General features: G+C 49.9%; 1 protein-coding gene across 3 annotated transcripts in view; it reads right to left on the bottom strand.

Moving 5' to 3' along the window:
* The window catches only part of SCARA5 (scavenger receptor class A member 5), a 108,120-nt gene that overhangs the window by 69,126 nt on the left and 22,088 nt on the right, over positions 1 to 16,906 (bottom strand). For all 3 annotated transcript variants that reach the window (XM_057506925.1, XM_036889085.2, XM_036889086.2), the window contains exon 3: positions 14,209 to 14,337. In XM_057506925.1, coding sequence (XP_057362908.1) covers positions 14,209 to 14,337 — 129 coding nt within the window. The remainder of the gene's footprint in view (positions 1 to 14,208; positions 14,338 to 16,906) is intronic.

The following is a 16,906-nucleotide window of genomic DNA, read 5'->3' as shown; positions in this document are numbered from 1 at the left end:
GTCTAACCCAGCAGGAAACCAGGGGGCCTGAGGGCATCAAACAGGGCTGAAGGCTATAGGATGCCAGGGGCTGGGGTAGACTGGCAGAGTGCGGCAGAGTCAAGAGATCTCAAAGACCTAGGGGTGGGGTGCATGGGGCAGGTAGGCAAAGCAACAGGGATCAAAGCTCCTTGGAGGGTAAGGAAGGGGATCCCTCGAGTGGCCCCCAAGTCCAGAGCAGAGGGGCACAGGTGGCAGGTTGTAAGAGCCCTTTCCTCTCACCACCCACGGGGGACCTGGTGGGGCACCGGGATCTGGGCTGAAAGGGTTTCCTGCATCCCACTGGACTCTGCCAGCCACTGAGTATCTTCATTCATCAACTGTCATGTCCTGTCCCTCAGGCAGAGTTGGCAACTCCAGTGTCCAACAACAGGGATTTGGTTAAAGAAATGATGGTATATCCATAAACTCGAACTTGAGTTTTGGTTTGGGCCTGTTGAATCTGAGGTCCCTGTGCCCTTCATAGAAGCTCTTTGGAAGATGTTGCCTGTCTGGAAAGAAGTAGGAACCTGGAGTCCTCAGGACACACACAAGGTGGAGAAGCTGTGAACATTGATACTTGGTAGGAGACAAGGTCTCAGCACAGGGGCTCCTAATGTGGAAGGTGCAGGGGAGCAGCCATAGAAAAACAATGTACCATCATACATGGTTGGTTAGAAGGCAAACTGGTGCAGCTGTTGTGGGAAACAAGTAGGAAGGTTCATCAAAAAAGTAATAATAGAACTACCTTAAGATCCAGTAATCCCCCTTCTGGGTATGCACCCAAGGAAACGAAAACAGGATCTCAGAGGTCTCTGCACCCCTGTGTTCACTGCAGCAGCATTCCCAGTGGCCAAGCCATGGAAACCACCTGCATCTGTGCATGGATGAATGGATAAAGAAAATGCAGCACATACATAAGGGAATATTACTCAGCCAAGGGAATAAAAAAGGGAAACCCCATCAGTTGCAACAACATGGATGAACCTGGAGGACATTATGCTAAGTAAAGTAAGTCAGAGACAGGAAGACAAATACTGCGTGATCTCATTGACACATGGAATCTAAAAAAAAGTCAAACTCATAAAAGCAGAGAGAAGAATGATGGTTACCAGGGGCTGGGGGTAGGTGGAGGACAGGGGAAGATATTGGTCAAAGGTTCAAAGTTGCAGATATACAAGAAGAATTAAGTTCTGAAAATGTCAGGTATAGCACAGGGACTAGAGTTAACAATATGTATTATATACTTGAAATTTGCTGGGAGGGTAGATCTTAAGTGTTGACGGGATCATGGTGCTCATTTAATAATGTGTATGTACATCAAAACATCACATTGTACACCTTAAAGACACCCAATTTTCACTTGTCAGTTACACCTCAGTAAAGCTGGGAGCTCAGAGCATCTGACTTTGCTCCCTTACTCCCAAATAATGACTCTACTCCCAAAGGAGGTGAAAACATTTTTTTTTTTAATTGGCAAAGCACTGAGTTTGAGAATGAAGGTTGGTGCCAGAAAGCATGTGTCTGGGTCTGGGGGACAGCTGGGACCCCTGAGGAGGTGGTAAGAAGAAAACCACGGGCCCCAAAGGGAGTCGCTTGTGTGAAGGCCCCACATCAGCAAACTTAATATGTAGCTTGACTGCAGTCTCAACCCCCACCCCACCCCACGATGTGACCTTAAATCAGGTAACAGGGAATTGCCTAGGTCACACTAGGAAAGCTACGGACAGATCTCTTAAGCTCCCCTTAGGAGGGTGGCCTTGCTTAAAACACGCATCCTTCGCCAATCATGTCCTTTTTCGCCCTCCCTTGTACTTGCTAGAGGGGATGCTGCCCCATTCATGCTCATTTAATGAAGCCAAATAGATCTTCAAGTTTACTCCACTGAATTGGTTTGAAACAGGGAGTGCACGAGAAGACAGAGCTTCCGAGGTGATCAGGAGTTTGGGGGAATCCAGAGCCTCGGATGCAAGTCCCTCTTCCGCCACGGAGGCACCGGAAGCCCAGAGCGGGACACTTCCGCACCCCGGGCCTCATTTGCATTTACACAGCCGAGGCCAGGACTCAACCTTCCCAGCTCTGGTTTCATCTGTCCTTGGGTCTCTCCCTTGCTGAGTGCCCTTGGGGCCCTTGCCCAGCTCCATTCCTCTCCAGGAAGCCTCTGCAGGCAGCCGTGGGAGAGCAGGAGGGGGGCAGCATGCCTGCAGGTTCAGGGTGAAGGGGGGAGACCTGCTTCTCCACCTGGGGGGGCTGCACGCTGGTGACTCCCGGGAGGTCAAAGCTATGCTGGGCACTGCATTCTGGGGATTACAGAAGGATTCCCGTGGCTTTTTAAAGGGTGGTTTTATTGAAACACCAACAATATTAGAGGAAATTGAAGGAGAAGAATGTGAACCAATAAGCCTCCCACTCTGCACAATTGTTTCCACTTCTCCAAGTCCCCTTCTGCCCTTTCTCCGTTTGCAAACATATCTGATTGCATAATTGGGCTTGAACATACACACGCCACTGGGCAGGCTTTCTCCCCCTGACATTATTTCATAAACATTTTCCCACGTTGCTTTATGGCTATCATTTGGAGTGGCTGTGTAATATTCCTTTGTGTTGATTTACCATCCTTTAACTAAGCAACTCCCTAAGGCTTTTTAGTGATATTTAAGGACATTGAGGTGTTTTCCACTTTTGAGTGGTCATGAATAATGTTGCTAAGAGTTTTGTGTACATGCTGTTTTCCTTCTTTGTAATTATTTCCTTGAGGCAAATGGAGTAGGATTTCTGAGCCAAAGAGTATAAACTGCTTTATAGATCCTGAAAGGACATGGACTCTCTCAAGGCAATCTGCTTGTTTATTCATGCCCAATGGCCACAGCTAATGGTCAGGGGACAAGTGTTAATGGGTAAATAAGGATGCCTTCCTGAGCTCCTCCTGGAAATATGCAGTTTTTCCAAACCTCTGGCAGATAATATGCTGAAATGCTTCACAGAGGACAACTGGCCAGACCCCGCTGCTGCTGACGACAGCATGGAGGCGCACGGCAGCTCTCCACGGAGGGATCCCTCCCAGAGGGACTCCGCATGGCTAGGGCTCCATGTGATCGCTCATTTCCCATCCTGGGAACTGGTGCCATCACCACCTAGAAGTCACTTGGGGCACCTCTTCACTGCCCCCACCACGTTCATGCAGGCACTAGGTGGGGGAGGGGGCTCCAAGGACCCCTCTTAGTCATGGGGATCTCTGGGACAAGGGGGCTGGCTCCTGGGAGCCCCACTCAAAGGCAGCAAAGCTCAGATGGTGCTCTACTCGGAGAGAAGCATGGTGAGGGACCCCTGGGGAAGGCCACCCAGCTCCCCTGAGCTAGGGCAGAGCCTGTGCCTGCTTCTCTGCTGGGATTTCCCAGGGAGGGGAAGGGGGAATACAGGAGGGGCTACCCCCACCCCAGTACCCTACATCCTTGGTTTGCTCCCACAAGGACCTCTGGGGATGCAGGGCTCTCACACAGGAGCACGGAGACAGGCAGGAGCCCGGGGAATCTGCCACTGTCAGGCTGCCCGGGCTGCCCGGCTGGAAGGGCAGCTGGGGGAGGAGGAAGGGTTTCCTGGCTCTGAGGGTCTCTGAGAGGCGGAGGGCATGTGGTGAAGCCTGAGATTACCCTAACGAGACCAAACACACCATCTGCCTGGAGGCGCAGCAAGCGGACCAGAGAGAGACCAAGGAGGGCCCCCACCTACCCCCTCCCCCCAGTGCCCCACAGAGGAGACTGGCTGGTTGTGTGGGAAGTTCTCTGCCTCGCTGTCCTTTCTCCTGGGCCCTCCCACCAGGTACTTGAGACATGCTTATACTAGAAAAGTATTCATCATTTATCTGAAATTCGGATTTCTTAGGGCGTCCTGTATTTCTATTTGCTAACTTTGGCACCCTAATGGGAGGCATCCGGAGGGGTCCAGGTGAGAGACGGGGCCATCAGGACTTGCGATGGGGGGCACATGGGGGGGCAGGAGGGAGGAAGCGAGGATGCCTTGGTTTTGGTTAATACAGCTGCGTAGATCTTGGGGTCATTTACAGAGAGAGAAGAATGGGGGAGAAATAGCTTTGGGGAGGGGAAATCAAGAGCTTGGTTCCCACGTTGAGTTTGGCATGTTTATCACATAACCAAGTGGGGGTGGCACATGTAGGTTGAATATATTAGTCTGAAATTCAGGGCAAAAGTCAGAGGTGAAGACAGAGTTGGAATATAATGGCATCGAATGAAGGTCACCAGGAAAAGAATTCAGTTAAAGAAGAGACTAAAGCCAAGGACTGAGCTACTAATTACTCAAAGATTTAGAAGTGAAGCAGATCAGGATAAAGCAGCAAAGGAGACCAATGGATTACTCCCCTGAAGTAAATCAGAACTCCTCAGAATATTTTGCTGTCTCTATTATGAGATTCCCAGGGAAACATTTAGTGAGCCCCTGGCATAAGCCCGGCATTACGCAAGGCCCTTTATGTATTTTCTCGTTGCATTGTCATAATACTAAGTGATCGTTATTATTACCATTTTAATAGGGTTTTTTAAATAAGGCTTAAAAAACTTCCCCAGATCACAAGTCACAGATGATCAAGCTGATATTTGAACTCAGGTTTACCTGGTTCCAAAACATCTGTTCTTTGCTTCACACTGTTTTATAGTTTGTTGTTTGTTTGTTTGTTTTTTCATACCAGCTTTTCCAGTTGGTACCATCTTTACGGCAGGGGCCCCTCTTTATTCCTCTTCGCATCCCCCGTGTCTAACACAGTGCCAGGCACATTGTTGGCATTCAGCAGTGTTGTTTTGCACTCGATGCACAAGGGCTCCAGGCCTTTGGGTGGGGACAGACAAGGCACATGCCTACAAGATTGTCACAGAATTTCCAAGAGTTTATAACTTCTTTCCAAAAGGGTGGAGATCAAGAGCTTGGTAGTTGCTCAGCTTCGATCTCAGTCCAAACTCAAAGTCATCATTTAGTGACAAAATCTACTTGATGGCTCTGGAACATGCAACAGAAGATAGAGCCAGAAAGCAGAAGGAAAGGTAGATTTTGAAGGTACAGAGGCTGAGCCATGAAGAGGGAGATACAAGCTGCAGAAGGAAACCAAAGACTAAGTCCAGCCCATTCCCATCTTCCTTTTGCTTAAATAAGAAAGTGCCTTTTCTTAGCAAGATCTGGGGGCTGTGTTCATAGTGCCTCTAACATTTCCTCCAATCCCAGTTCCTGGAGAGAAATCAAAGCAGTTGACAAGGCTCTGTTGCTATTTCCCGTACAGCCTGGTGAAGTGCGGGCTGGATTGCCGGACGGCTGGCGGGAGTTATATTCTGTGATGATCACCTAACAAACACCGATGGTACCTTCTACATGCCAGGGACTGCTGTAGGCAGCTTCCATGGCTGAATTCTCCTAATCCTCACCGCAGCGTTTCAGAGTGGAGAGTGTTTTCACTTGCATTTTACAGACAGGCTGCGAAGGCTCAGGGAGCTTGAATAACTTGCCTAACATCACATGGTAAATGGTAAAGCCAAGACTTGTAGCCTGGCAATCTGACTCCCGCACCCATGCATTTCACCGCTGGGTGACAGATGATGCCTCCAGCAGGGGTCTGGGGTGGGTGATGTCCTGAATTCACATGATCCCATCGTGGTGCAGGCTCCCACTCCCTGGCTGCAGGACTGTGGGCTGCTCTCAGCCTCCGTTTCCTCACCCGTATACTGTGAACTCTCTTCTGGATTCCTTTGATTCTTAGGAGGATTAGGTGACATAACATGTGTGAAAATTCTTGGGAAACCATAAAACACCTTCCAGAGGTGAAATGTTAAAGGGCTGATCAGTGGTCAGTATAAGCCTAGAGTGGAGGGGTCAGCAAACTTCCTCTGCAAAGAGCCAGGGAGTAACTATTTTAGACTCTGCAGAGCATGTGGCCTCTTACTACTCAACTCTGCCGCCAGAGTTTAAAAGTGGCCACAGACAACACATAAATGACTGAGTGTAGCTGTGTGCCAATCATAGTGTATTGACAAACTAGGCAGTGGCTGGATTTGGCCCTTTGTCTGGAGGACGGCTCTCCCGGGGCTGTAGCTGGGATGGATCCTCTGCCCTGTCCCACCTCGTTGTTGTAATGACTTGACTGAAGACCCAGGGAGCTGTCACATTCATAGGTGACCTTCCTTCTCAGGGGTGGTGGGAGGCAGCCATCAAAGCCAGAGAGACATGAAAGGTCTCTCACCGTGGTCAGGGCACTCTTCTGTGGACAGGTCAGGATGTCAAAACGCTCTTCCTCCTCTTGCCTCCCACTCCCCTGGGAGTAGGGTGACGCTGGGTACCTGCTGCTGGGGTGGCTCCGATGGCTTGGGAAGGCCCACACAGCCAAGGGGGAGGTCAGGGGAGGGTGAATGAGGTCTAAGTTAAAGGGAAAAGTCTGGTGGGGAGTCTCTGAGGTGACCCCACCTCACCTCACAGGATAGTAAAGTGTGTGCATGGGCTGGCGTGCCCTCCTGGGAACATTACACGTGGCAGCAGGCTCTGGGATATAGATCGGACTGGGATACTGGCTTGGACATGACTGATGTCACAAGACTGTGAGGGAAAGCTACATGACAGATGTCTGCATCCAGATTCAGACCCATCCAACAGGCTACAATACTTGGCAGAAGCCAGCATGATAGCATTTCACTGGTATTACTACTGACAGGATCTGCGTTTAAGTTAAGGCAACCGTCAAATAAACACGGGCCAGTTGTACTGACATGGGACACAGGAACCCTCACCAGGCAGACCTTCCTTTGAAAGAGCTCTGGGGTTGGGGTGGAGCGGGGAATGGACAGGGTCACTGATGGCTGCACAATAGTCCATGTGTGCACGTGGTGCTGTGTATCACTGAGTGGCTGCTAGCAAGGCTCGTGTAAATTCATGCCACATCCGCAAGTGAGGAGAGTCCAGACCAGAGCCAGCCACAGCCCCACACTCCCTGCCCTGGCCGGACCACACCAGCAGTACTGTGTCTAATGCCATCTGCCACCAACACCTAGAGCTGGTTGGCTGGAGATGGGGGTGGGGGTATGGCCATTCACTGAGGTGTTCAGTTTAGGCCAAACATGAACTGAGCACCTACTATGTGCAGGGCACAATGCTAGGCACTGGGAGTGAAAAGATACACACACACAGTGCCATATCATGAAAGAGCTTTCTTCTGGATGAGAAGGGGAGCAGGCGCATAAACGGGTAACTTCAGTACAGTGCGCAGTGAAGGTGGGGCGTGCACACCCATGTCTCCTCGCCAGTCTAATGAGCTGCTGTTGAAGGAACAGGGCTTGCATAGCGTGGTGTTTTCAACTCACTGAAGAACAATCACGAGGATGAGGAGAAAGCCTTGTTTTGAAAGGAACTAAGGAAAGGAAGACTGGCCAGGCGCTGCGGTCCCTTGGGGCTGCCCTTCGGCAGATGGACAGTACCTCGCCTGCCTGGGAAGTCAGGAGGGAGGCTCTTGCCCTGGATGGGAGGTTGTACCAGACGTCCTGTGAGGCCTCTTCCAGGGCTGAGCTCTGGGCGCCACGGGTGGGGAACGGCCCACAGAGCTGGCTAGCGTGCTTTCTCCGTGAAGGAGCCACGATGCTGGAAACACAGTCCTGTTCCCTGGCTTCCTGAGCCTGTGCTGCCACGGCAACTCCAGGAAACCCAAGTCTCCAGGCTTCCCCTGGGAGTTAGCTGGAAACGGGCTGGCTATGCACACTGACGGGGCACACCAAGTTCTCTTTGCAGACAAAACCACTGGATGCCTAGGCCGAATGAGTACGTTTCTAATCCCTTACTGTTCTGACAGCAAAACCCCTCTAGTTGTTCCAGCCATGACAACGACAACAGCATCAACAATATCTAATATTTGTTGAGTATTTTCTATGTGCAGACACTAAGAGTTTTCATGTGTTAATTATTCTATCTCACAACTACCCTACAGGGTACGTGTTATTTTCCTCCCATTTGATAGAGGAGGGAACTGATGATTGAGAAGTGCAATGATTTACCCCAAGATTCTAGAACCATTCAGGGGCACAGCCCAGGTTTGAGCCCACATGCTCGAAGCCCATACCCTGGAGAGAATGCGGCTCTTCTCTTCCAGTGTTTGAAAGACACACAGAACAATAGAACTGTCACCTGGTCCATTGTTTTTCAGACTGTGGCTCGTATCTCACCCATGCATCATGAAATAAATGTGTGGCTTGTACCATATTTTTAAATGACTAGAATAGAAAATCATCTGCATTCATCACACATTTAAGATTATTTCAGTTACGTGACTACGGATGAGCTAGTATGTTGTAAAATATATCTCTTGGTGTAGGTCATGATCAAAAAGTCTGGGAAACACTGATCTAGCCCAAACTGCTCATTTTACAAATGAAGGTACTCAGGTTCAGGCAGCAAAGTGGTTTTTCCCAAGATTACTGAGTGTTAACAGATGAGCTGGGAGTGAGTGACTCTGACTTACATTATCACGATTCACGGACTGCAGAGAAAACCAAGAAAAACCAAGAATGATAATTCTAACAGTGGGAGGGCGACTCTTATAACAATAATAATAATAGCTACGACTTCTGTCGTGCTTACAGTGTACACAGCACTCTTCTAAATGCTTTAGCTATATCAACTTATTAACTTCCTAACAGCCCAGTGAGGCAGGTGGGCTTGTTCTCCCATGTTCAGATGAGGAGACCCAGGAACAGAAAGGTCAAGTAAGTGGGCCCACATCACACTGCTGGTAATGGAGAAGGGGTGGACTCACACCCAGCCAGGCTGGCTTAGAGTCTATGGTGTCACCCAGTAGAAGGCACTGGTTGCCTCAAAATTCTCTCAGAATGGTATAATGCCAGTACAGTATACACTATGACTTACTATAATGAACGCATACCTATGTCTTCTACGAGCCACGTGTCCATGAGTGTGGATTCCATTTTTACCATGTCATTTCGATACTTGTCTCGAACAGAAATAATCATCTTTTTTCCACAAATTAGGTCCCTTGTCTCTGTCATTCATTTGGTCGTATTCCGGTCACATATTAAAAATCATCATGAGCTTGAGGAATTGAATAACGTAGGCAGAATTTTTTTTAAAGACAAACTGTGCACAAGACCCTTCCTTGTTCCAAAAAGAATGAAGGCAGTTTACAGGGATACATTAAATACACGAAGATAACCACAGGCGAGAAGATAAAGGAAGAACAAGTTCAAGACACTAGATGGAGATAGGATGAGACTAATAGAAATGTGTTCCCTAAGTCTATACACGGGCTATGGGAAGAACACAGATGCGTCTCCAGGTTTCCATGATAATTGCCTTCAGATTTACACACCTTATACTGGGATGACAACTCATGCTCCATTTGCATTAATTACCTCCTTGAAAGCAATTTTAATTACTTCCAGTTTCACGGTCTCCTTAAGGGGAAAACAAACAAATTTCTCAAGTATCACACCCCTCCTTCTGAGACTCAGACAGAAACTAATTTCTCCATGCATCCTCCCAGGCAACACTGTAATGGAATGAACGTCCGTGACAACACCACTGTGAAAATCTCAGCGTGAGAGCTCACGGTGCTGTGTCTGACAGCGTGTCAGTAAAGGAGGGTCAAGGGTACCACACTGTGAATTGTCAAAAATCTGCCACATAAACGGGTATGGGCTCTGAGCAAACTGTTCTCTGATGATAGGGTCAGGGACAGACCAGCTCAAGACAAGGCAATCAAAAAGAGGGGTGCTTAATGCCAGTGACCTTTGGGTCACTTGGTGTTGAGCTCCCCGCCAGCTCAGCTGAGCCCCTCCGGCTCCCAGAAATCAGGCTCTCTCTTGCATAATTTGGCGTGTAGCATTAGCTACATCATACTGTCCCAATGTGCATGTGTGTTTATGGCTTTAAACCCTTCCAGAGCAGAAATCAGATCTCGTGATTCTTTTTATTCCTGTGCTAGAGACGGAACATTTTGTGTCCCACCCAAATCCATATGTTGAAATCCTAACCCTCTATGTGAAGGTATGAGGAGGTGGGGCCTTTGGGAGGTGAGGCCATCACGAGGGTGGAGCCCTTGTGAATGGGACACGTGCCTTGTCAAAGAGACCCCAGAGAGCCCCCTCACCCTGTCCCCCACGTGAGGACACAGCAAGAAGACGGCTGTCTGTGCACGAGAAGTGGGCCCCCGCCTGATACCGTATCTGACCATGTCTTGACCTCAGACTCCCCAGCCTCTAGAAACGTGAGACATAAATTGTCTTAAGCCCCCAGCCTGCAGCAGTTACAGCAGCCGGACGGGCCAGAGCAGCAGGCCCTGCTCCGGTGCTGGGCACACCCTGCGCCCTCACGTGAAGCCCCTACAGAGAAGGAGGATGGAACGTCAGACTGTCACAGCCGAGGAAGAATTGGCGGAAGGTGGGAAAGGGGCCCCCCTGCCCGGGAGCTGCCTGGGTGCCTCCCGTCGTCTACACAGCCGCACTGCTCACCCTCCTGCCACGTCAGACCCGCACACGTTTGCGCAGCCCCTTTCTGCTGCTTCATTTGTAAAGCGGGAATCCAGATTCCTCAGTGGTTTTGTGACAGGGAAGGGGAGGAAGATGTAGTTCTTGATGGCCTCCCAGTGTCACCACAGTGATGTCCCAGGTAAGCCCGCACCTCCTCTCACCCCTGAACTCCCTCTCCGAGTGCATCCTCCCTAAAGTGCTCTGCCGAGCACCTCCGGACCACATGGCCATCCAGTCTCAGGTGACCTGTTCATGAACTTAAGCCCAACAGTCTGTACTGTCCAGAAATGAATCTGGAACAGAACAAAAACGTGATAGGGAACCACCTGTGCCTGCCATACACAAAACGGGTTGGAGAGGTAGAAAGGCGGAGGGGAGCTTGGGGGTGGGGAGGATGGAGGAATGCCGTCTCCTTGGGAAGTGGTGGAGGCTGTGGGCATAGAACCCAGTGGTGCTGGTCAGGAATGGATAGGCAGACGGTGGGTAGAAAACCCCGTGGAGAAGATATCTGGGCAACAGCTGGGTTAACCCTCTGCCGGGGAAGCTGGGAAGATACATAAGCACAAGGTGCAGCACATGCCTTTTATTTTAAGTAGTTTTTGGATAAAGAGATGAATTGAGAGTCATCCCATGTGAGGTTTTCTAAGAATAATATTTTTATGTAATGAGAATATTGAAAAACAGTAAGAGCAAGTGTTTGTGCTCCAGTCAGATATTGTGATCAGGTATTCAGCCCTGGCACTTGGTTGCACTGGGTAATTTCACCATCCGGTTAAAAAATGTATAAGCTTTGTTCTAGTGGGGAGGTTTTAAAGATAAGGAGTGGTTCAAACCAAACTCCTCTGTCTTAGTCTGCCAGGGATGCTGTAACAAACACCACAGAGTGGGGTGTTTAAGCAACAGACATCCATGTCTCACGGTTCTGGAGGCTGGAAGTACAAGATCAAAGTGCTGGCAGATTCTGTTGTTGTGAGGTCCCTCTCCCTGGCTATCAGATGGCCCCTCCTTGCTGTGTCCTCACATGGCTGACCACTCTTTCTCTCATTCTTTCTCATGTCTTTTCCTATAAGGGCACTAATCTCGTCAAGAGGGTCCCACCCTCATGAGCTCCTTACCTCCCAAACCATGCTGGGGGATGGGCTTCAACATATAAATCTGGGGGGAACACAGTTCAGTCCATAGCACCACCTGTGCAAGGTGACCTCAACAGGCACTCGAGAGCAGTTTTGCCCAAAATGGAGAAGTGGCCAGAGCAGGACCCCCAGCTGAAGGTCAGGCAAGCTCTGGTTTATGCTGAAAGAGGGATCACCCCCCCATCTTGGCATTTTCAGAAAGGAAGTATTGCTGGAGGTCTTCAATCAGGGTAATCTGGAGAAACATCCTACTAAGGTCAGGCAGGGCCTCCTGGGCGAACTCCAGACTCGTCTTCCACATTCTAAGTCCCTTCCAGAGGGGAAAGGCAACCGGTGACTATACTCTCTCATGGGCCAGCCTCACCAAACCTCTCCCAGAGGCCAATATGATTTCCTGGACAAGACCCTGGGGAGGTGGCAGAGGCCACTTCACAGAGCCAAGAGATTGCATGATGCTGTGTTTTACCAAATCAGTTCCAATCCACCCAAAATTCCACTCTACACAGGCAATCTGGCATCAGGAAACTTCAGGTTCAAAGGTGATCATAATGATCAAAATCCTCCCCATATGTCCCCCAGGGAACAGCAAAGGAAACATGGCAACATTTTCATTAGATTGGGAAACCGTGGTCCACCCTCCCTTTGAAACGTCCAGGATGTCATCATAAATCCCGCTCGAACTCCAGGCCAGCAGAAAAGCCTTTTTGCATCAGGCTGGGCAGCCCTGCCTTTTAGACTCTACTCTATTTTGAATGGAAATCTGTCCCTTTACAAAATCCACCTCTTGGTCCAGTTCTACCCTCTGAGGCCACACAGATGGCATTGCCCTCTTCCATGTGGCAGCCCTTCAGACACCGAAAGAGAACTTTCATCCCCCTGCAATCTTGTCTTCCTGAGAGCTGATGGCCTTCCGGGCCTCCCGGGCCTCCAGAGACCTGCCCCGGCATCCCCGCCAGCCTGGGTCCCTCCTCTAGACCCACTGATGTCACCTCGAGGCCCCTGTTAGCAGAGTCGCTGCAGTACCACAGCCCTGCTTCCCTGCTGTGCTGAAATACTTCACAGAAATTCTGGAAATTTGTTATGGTTGTGCCTGCCAAGCCCACAAAACCCAGATCCCAAACTCTCACTGGGCAGCCCAAGAATATGTTCAAGTCATCCTCTGGCCGGACATGATCCCTTGGTCTGGGATGAATCATGAGTTTCTCTCTCTGCTGCTGTTGGCTGCCCCCCAGGTCATTGGTGGGACAGGCACCACCCCTGATGATGTCCTGCTCCCTGAGTGTGGAAACCTGAGGGTGAAGGCAGCACTGACTGTCCCATCACAGGGACCAAGTGATTCGCTTGGCAGAAAATGAGCCTGAGACCAGGAGGTCCTGGACATCTGCCTTAGGCTTTCCAGGGAAGGGTCATCAGCAAGAGCTTCCCCTCCAAATTCCTGGCCTGCAAGTAACTCCAGCCGCCCACCCTCAGCACTCCGACCAGCCCTGCCAGCCAGCAACAATGCCTTCACTTCTGCACCATGGCCTCCTATAAATTTCCACAGCTCCTGTTGTGCCAACATGCAGTCCCTGGTCTAGAACCTGTGGCATTCTGCCCGGAGACAGGGCTGTATCTGTGTGCTTCTGCTCCATCCCCCAGACTGGGCAGTCCTTGAGGAAAGCCCCTGGGTCTTAGTTAGCTGTGTTTCCAATCCTGGCATGGAACCTGGCACAAAGTCAGCACTCAGGCAGGACAGGTGAGATTGAGATAAACTGATCCCTTGGCCTTAACTTGGTTAAGTCCTACATGCCTCCATGGAGAAAGGTGGGAATTGAGCATCCCTTCCTGGGGTGTGAGTCGGGAGAGACCACCACAGCCTGTGTCCCTATCTGCTTCGCCGTCTCCATCACCAGGGGCTGACCTGTGAGCGGTAAGCTGGGCTGCTCGAAGCCAGGGTCCTTCTTTGCTCCCTTCCTAAGTCCCTGAGGCCTGCTTCTTCCTGGCTAGAGAATGTGCTCCAAACTCCAGCTCATCACCAGCCTGTCTGGTAGACACAAACTGGGGAGATGGGCCCAGCCGAACTGGGACAAACTCATCCCACCCCCACTACCTGCAAAAGGGCAGCAGGTTTACAGTGACCCCGATTAGCATCAGCAGCAAAGTGTCTCATGTCTGTTTTCATCACAGCCAGGACAAAGGACCCAGCCCACTCTGTGCAAACGATTACACTGGAGGCCTGGTGTAATGCATGGTATCGCACAACAGTGTGGGAATCGCCAGACGCCACTCAGAGCAGCTGGGCCTCCGCTCCTGGACTCAGAGATTTCCCAAGATCACGTAGCCCCTGCCAACTCCTCGTCCCCCTTGAAAGTGGCAGCACTGCTAAGAGGCATGCCTGGTCGGAAAGGTGAGCCAGCTTCCTCCTTGTGGTTTCCATGGTGACAAGGGCAGTGTTCGGGCTCATGACTGTGAGAACAAAGAGCAGCAGCTCCAGCCCTCACTTGCCATGCATCTCCTTCTGCATCTTTAAAGGCCGGGACAGGAAACAGTGTTCTTACCTGCTAAGGTGAAGACGCCCACAAGGATCAGGAAGACCAGCAGGTAGAGCCCAAGGACAGCATGCTTCAGGGCTGACAGCGAGCCCAGCTGGGTGCAGCAGGCGCTTGCCCGTCGTTTGTGGCATGGACCTAGACAGTAAGGAGGAGGAGGAGGAAAACAGACACTGGAAAACCCCAGCTTTCAAAAAGAGCTATTTCTAAGTTTGGTCTCATCTGTCCCTGATGTACAGCGATGTTCACACAGGGCCTCTGATACACCTTCGGCACATCTGTACTGCATCTGTAATGATGGGGAGCTTTTCAGAACCATGACAAGCTTTTCAGCCTCTAGCTCTCCTCCTGCCCCTCTGCCCTCATGAACAAGCCAGCCAGGCATGCCCCCAGCTCACAGACCCACCCTCCTAGAGCCAGGCCAAGCAGTGGAGACAGCTCACACAGGCTGGAGTATGGGACCTTTACAAAGCATCATTGTCCCAAGCGGTCTGGAGAATATGGAGAGGATTTCAGAGGATTTGCAAACTCCAGCTTCTATGATGGCCAGGAAGGGATGGCAATGAACACAGTGGGCCAGGGGGCCCTGGGGAATCCGGCAGCACAGGCCACATCTGGAAGAGGTGTGGGTGTAAGAGTGAGGGCCAGGTGTTTCTAGATGCAAAATTTTCAAGACAAGCCAGAAGTGATTTTAAGAAATCCCCCTTATCTTTAAGTGTCAACAACTACTTTTATTTCTTCTTAAGGGCAAAAAGCAAAAAAACACTAGGGAGTGAAAACAAAACACCTTTGCAATTTGCATGCGGGATCTGACCACGAGTTTGCAGCCTGGGGTTTAGATTTACAGGGAAAAGCAGTGACTTCATCCTATGAAGCTGCACAAGGCTCACCAGCTCCGGCCAGAACGGAAGAGCAAAACACCAGTGCTCTGCTGGGGCTTAGGGATCGTTTCGTCTCACCCCTTCAGTTTGCAGAGAAGGGATGCAAACATTGGTGGTAAATCCTGGGTGACGACCAGGTGCCCTCACTTCCGGTCATCATCCAGCTGGACTCCTTCGAGGCGTGTGCAGAGGCCAGGAAACTCACTAACCTCTGCTGGCCATGACACCCGAGGTGGAAAGGAAGGGATGCACTGACCCCAGGAGGCAGGTGAGAATGGATGGAGGGCGTTTTCTCAGAGTATGCACTCCCCGCTATGCTTATTCTCCACCTTCCCCAAGCATGTGGCCCTGACTACTTAGCACCTGTCAGGTACATTACGACCCATGTGTCCTTTCAGAGCTTCGGTTAAGGACATGGGGTGACCATGCTGGTGCCCTGGTTCCCCAGGGGTATTGTTAAGTGAGGAACGTTTTCCCACTCATTTACTCCATTTACTGAAAACACTGCTGTTAAAACATTTAAATAGAACTATTACATAACATTTCCGTAAAAGCTTGGGTACCCTTTGGCGCAAATTGTCAAGAAACACAAATTCATTTGCCATTCTCATCAACCCTTCAATGTTATAAAATTCTGAAGAGTTAACCTGATTTCCCAGTAAAGCTGGCACAGAGTACATCATCTAACTCCCCCTAAATTCACTTTTCCAGAATCTTCCATCCCTTTCCACGCACTAGGATCTATAACCTGTTTTGCACCTCAGTGTGTAGGCTTCTTGTACATTTTGTCTCTTTTTTTTTTTTGTCTCCTGGAAGCCCCTGGCTGTCTGGTTGCAACTTATCAGAGAAGAGTCTGTTTCCCTCAAGAGTCAGAAGGGTAGGCCTAGCATTCTCTGCTGTACATAAAGGAGCTGCTATCATCCTGACAGTCACCCCAGCTCTCCTGCTCTCAGCCCTGCCTCCTCTGCAGATGGTAGTAATGGTGGCAGACGAGCTACTGGGAGGATCAGAAGATGCCCATGCTGAAATGCTCTTCTCCTTATATTTATCCAAATTCATCTTGGGCTTCCCCATTCATTGACTTTGTCTGACCCTCTTCTTATTTCCCCTAAGGTCTAATTAAGTTCAACTATGCTCTGTTAACTGTTTGAGTTTCTGCAGCATCTTGTATTTCTGCTTCAATACAAGAAATCATTCTCTCAAAATAAGAAAGAAACAGTTGATGAGTACTTTTTGCACATGCTTCTTTATGGAGGGACAAGGCCCTATACTTTGCCTAACCTGCAGTCAGTTTAGGAAGCTGATTGTGGTGCAGTTAAGGATTAAGTGCAAACAATATACATTCACAACTTGACTAGCGAGGCTACCTCATGATTCATAAAGTGCCAGGTTAGTCCTAATCGTCATTCAGCTGGAAAGTTTCCACCTTAGGGAGGAAAATGAGAAAGTAAGGAGCTCTTCCTTCCTCTAGGAATGAAAGCGTTTTCCTAAACCAGTCAGCGACAAGGGCAGGACCAGTTTCCTTCAATTCCACCAAGCAGAACACCATCTCTGGACGGTCAAGTCTGCACTGACTTTCGGTCTAGCAGAATAGGAAGAGGGAAATCACACAGCCAGCAAGAGTGCCGACTTGAATCTTGCCTTTGTCGTTTGCATGCTTGTCCGTAGTTCACGGTAAGAGTGGGGCAAACTGAAATGGTACAGCTCTGCTTTTTCCCATCAAAAAGAGTGGTTCCCTCCCCTCCTCCTGAGGCTTCTATTTAATAGCAAACACCCACGAGTGACAGGACCCTTATAAACCCACACACATGACATAGACCTTTCTC

The sequence above is a fragment of the Manis pentadactyla genome, chromosome 1, assembly GCF_030020395.1.
Source record: "Manis pentadactyla isolate mManPen7 chromosome 1, mManPen7.hap1, whole genome shotgun sequence".
In the NCBI taxonomy this organism is placed as follows: domain Eukaryota; kingdom Metazoa; phylum Chordata; class Mammalia; order Pholidota; family Manidae; genus Manis; species Manis pentadactyla.
Note: the sequence above shows the minus strand (reverse complement) of the source record. Positions and strands in the feature narration are given on the sequence as shown.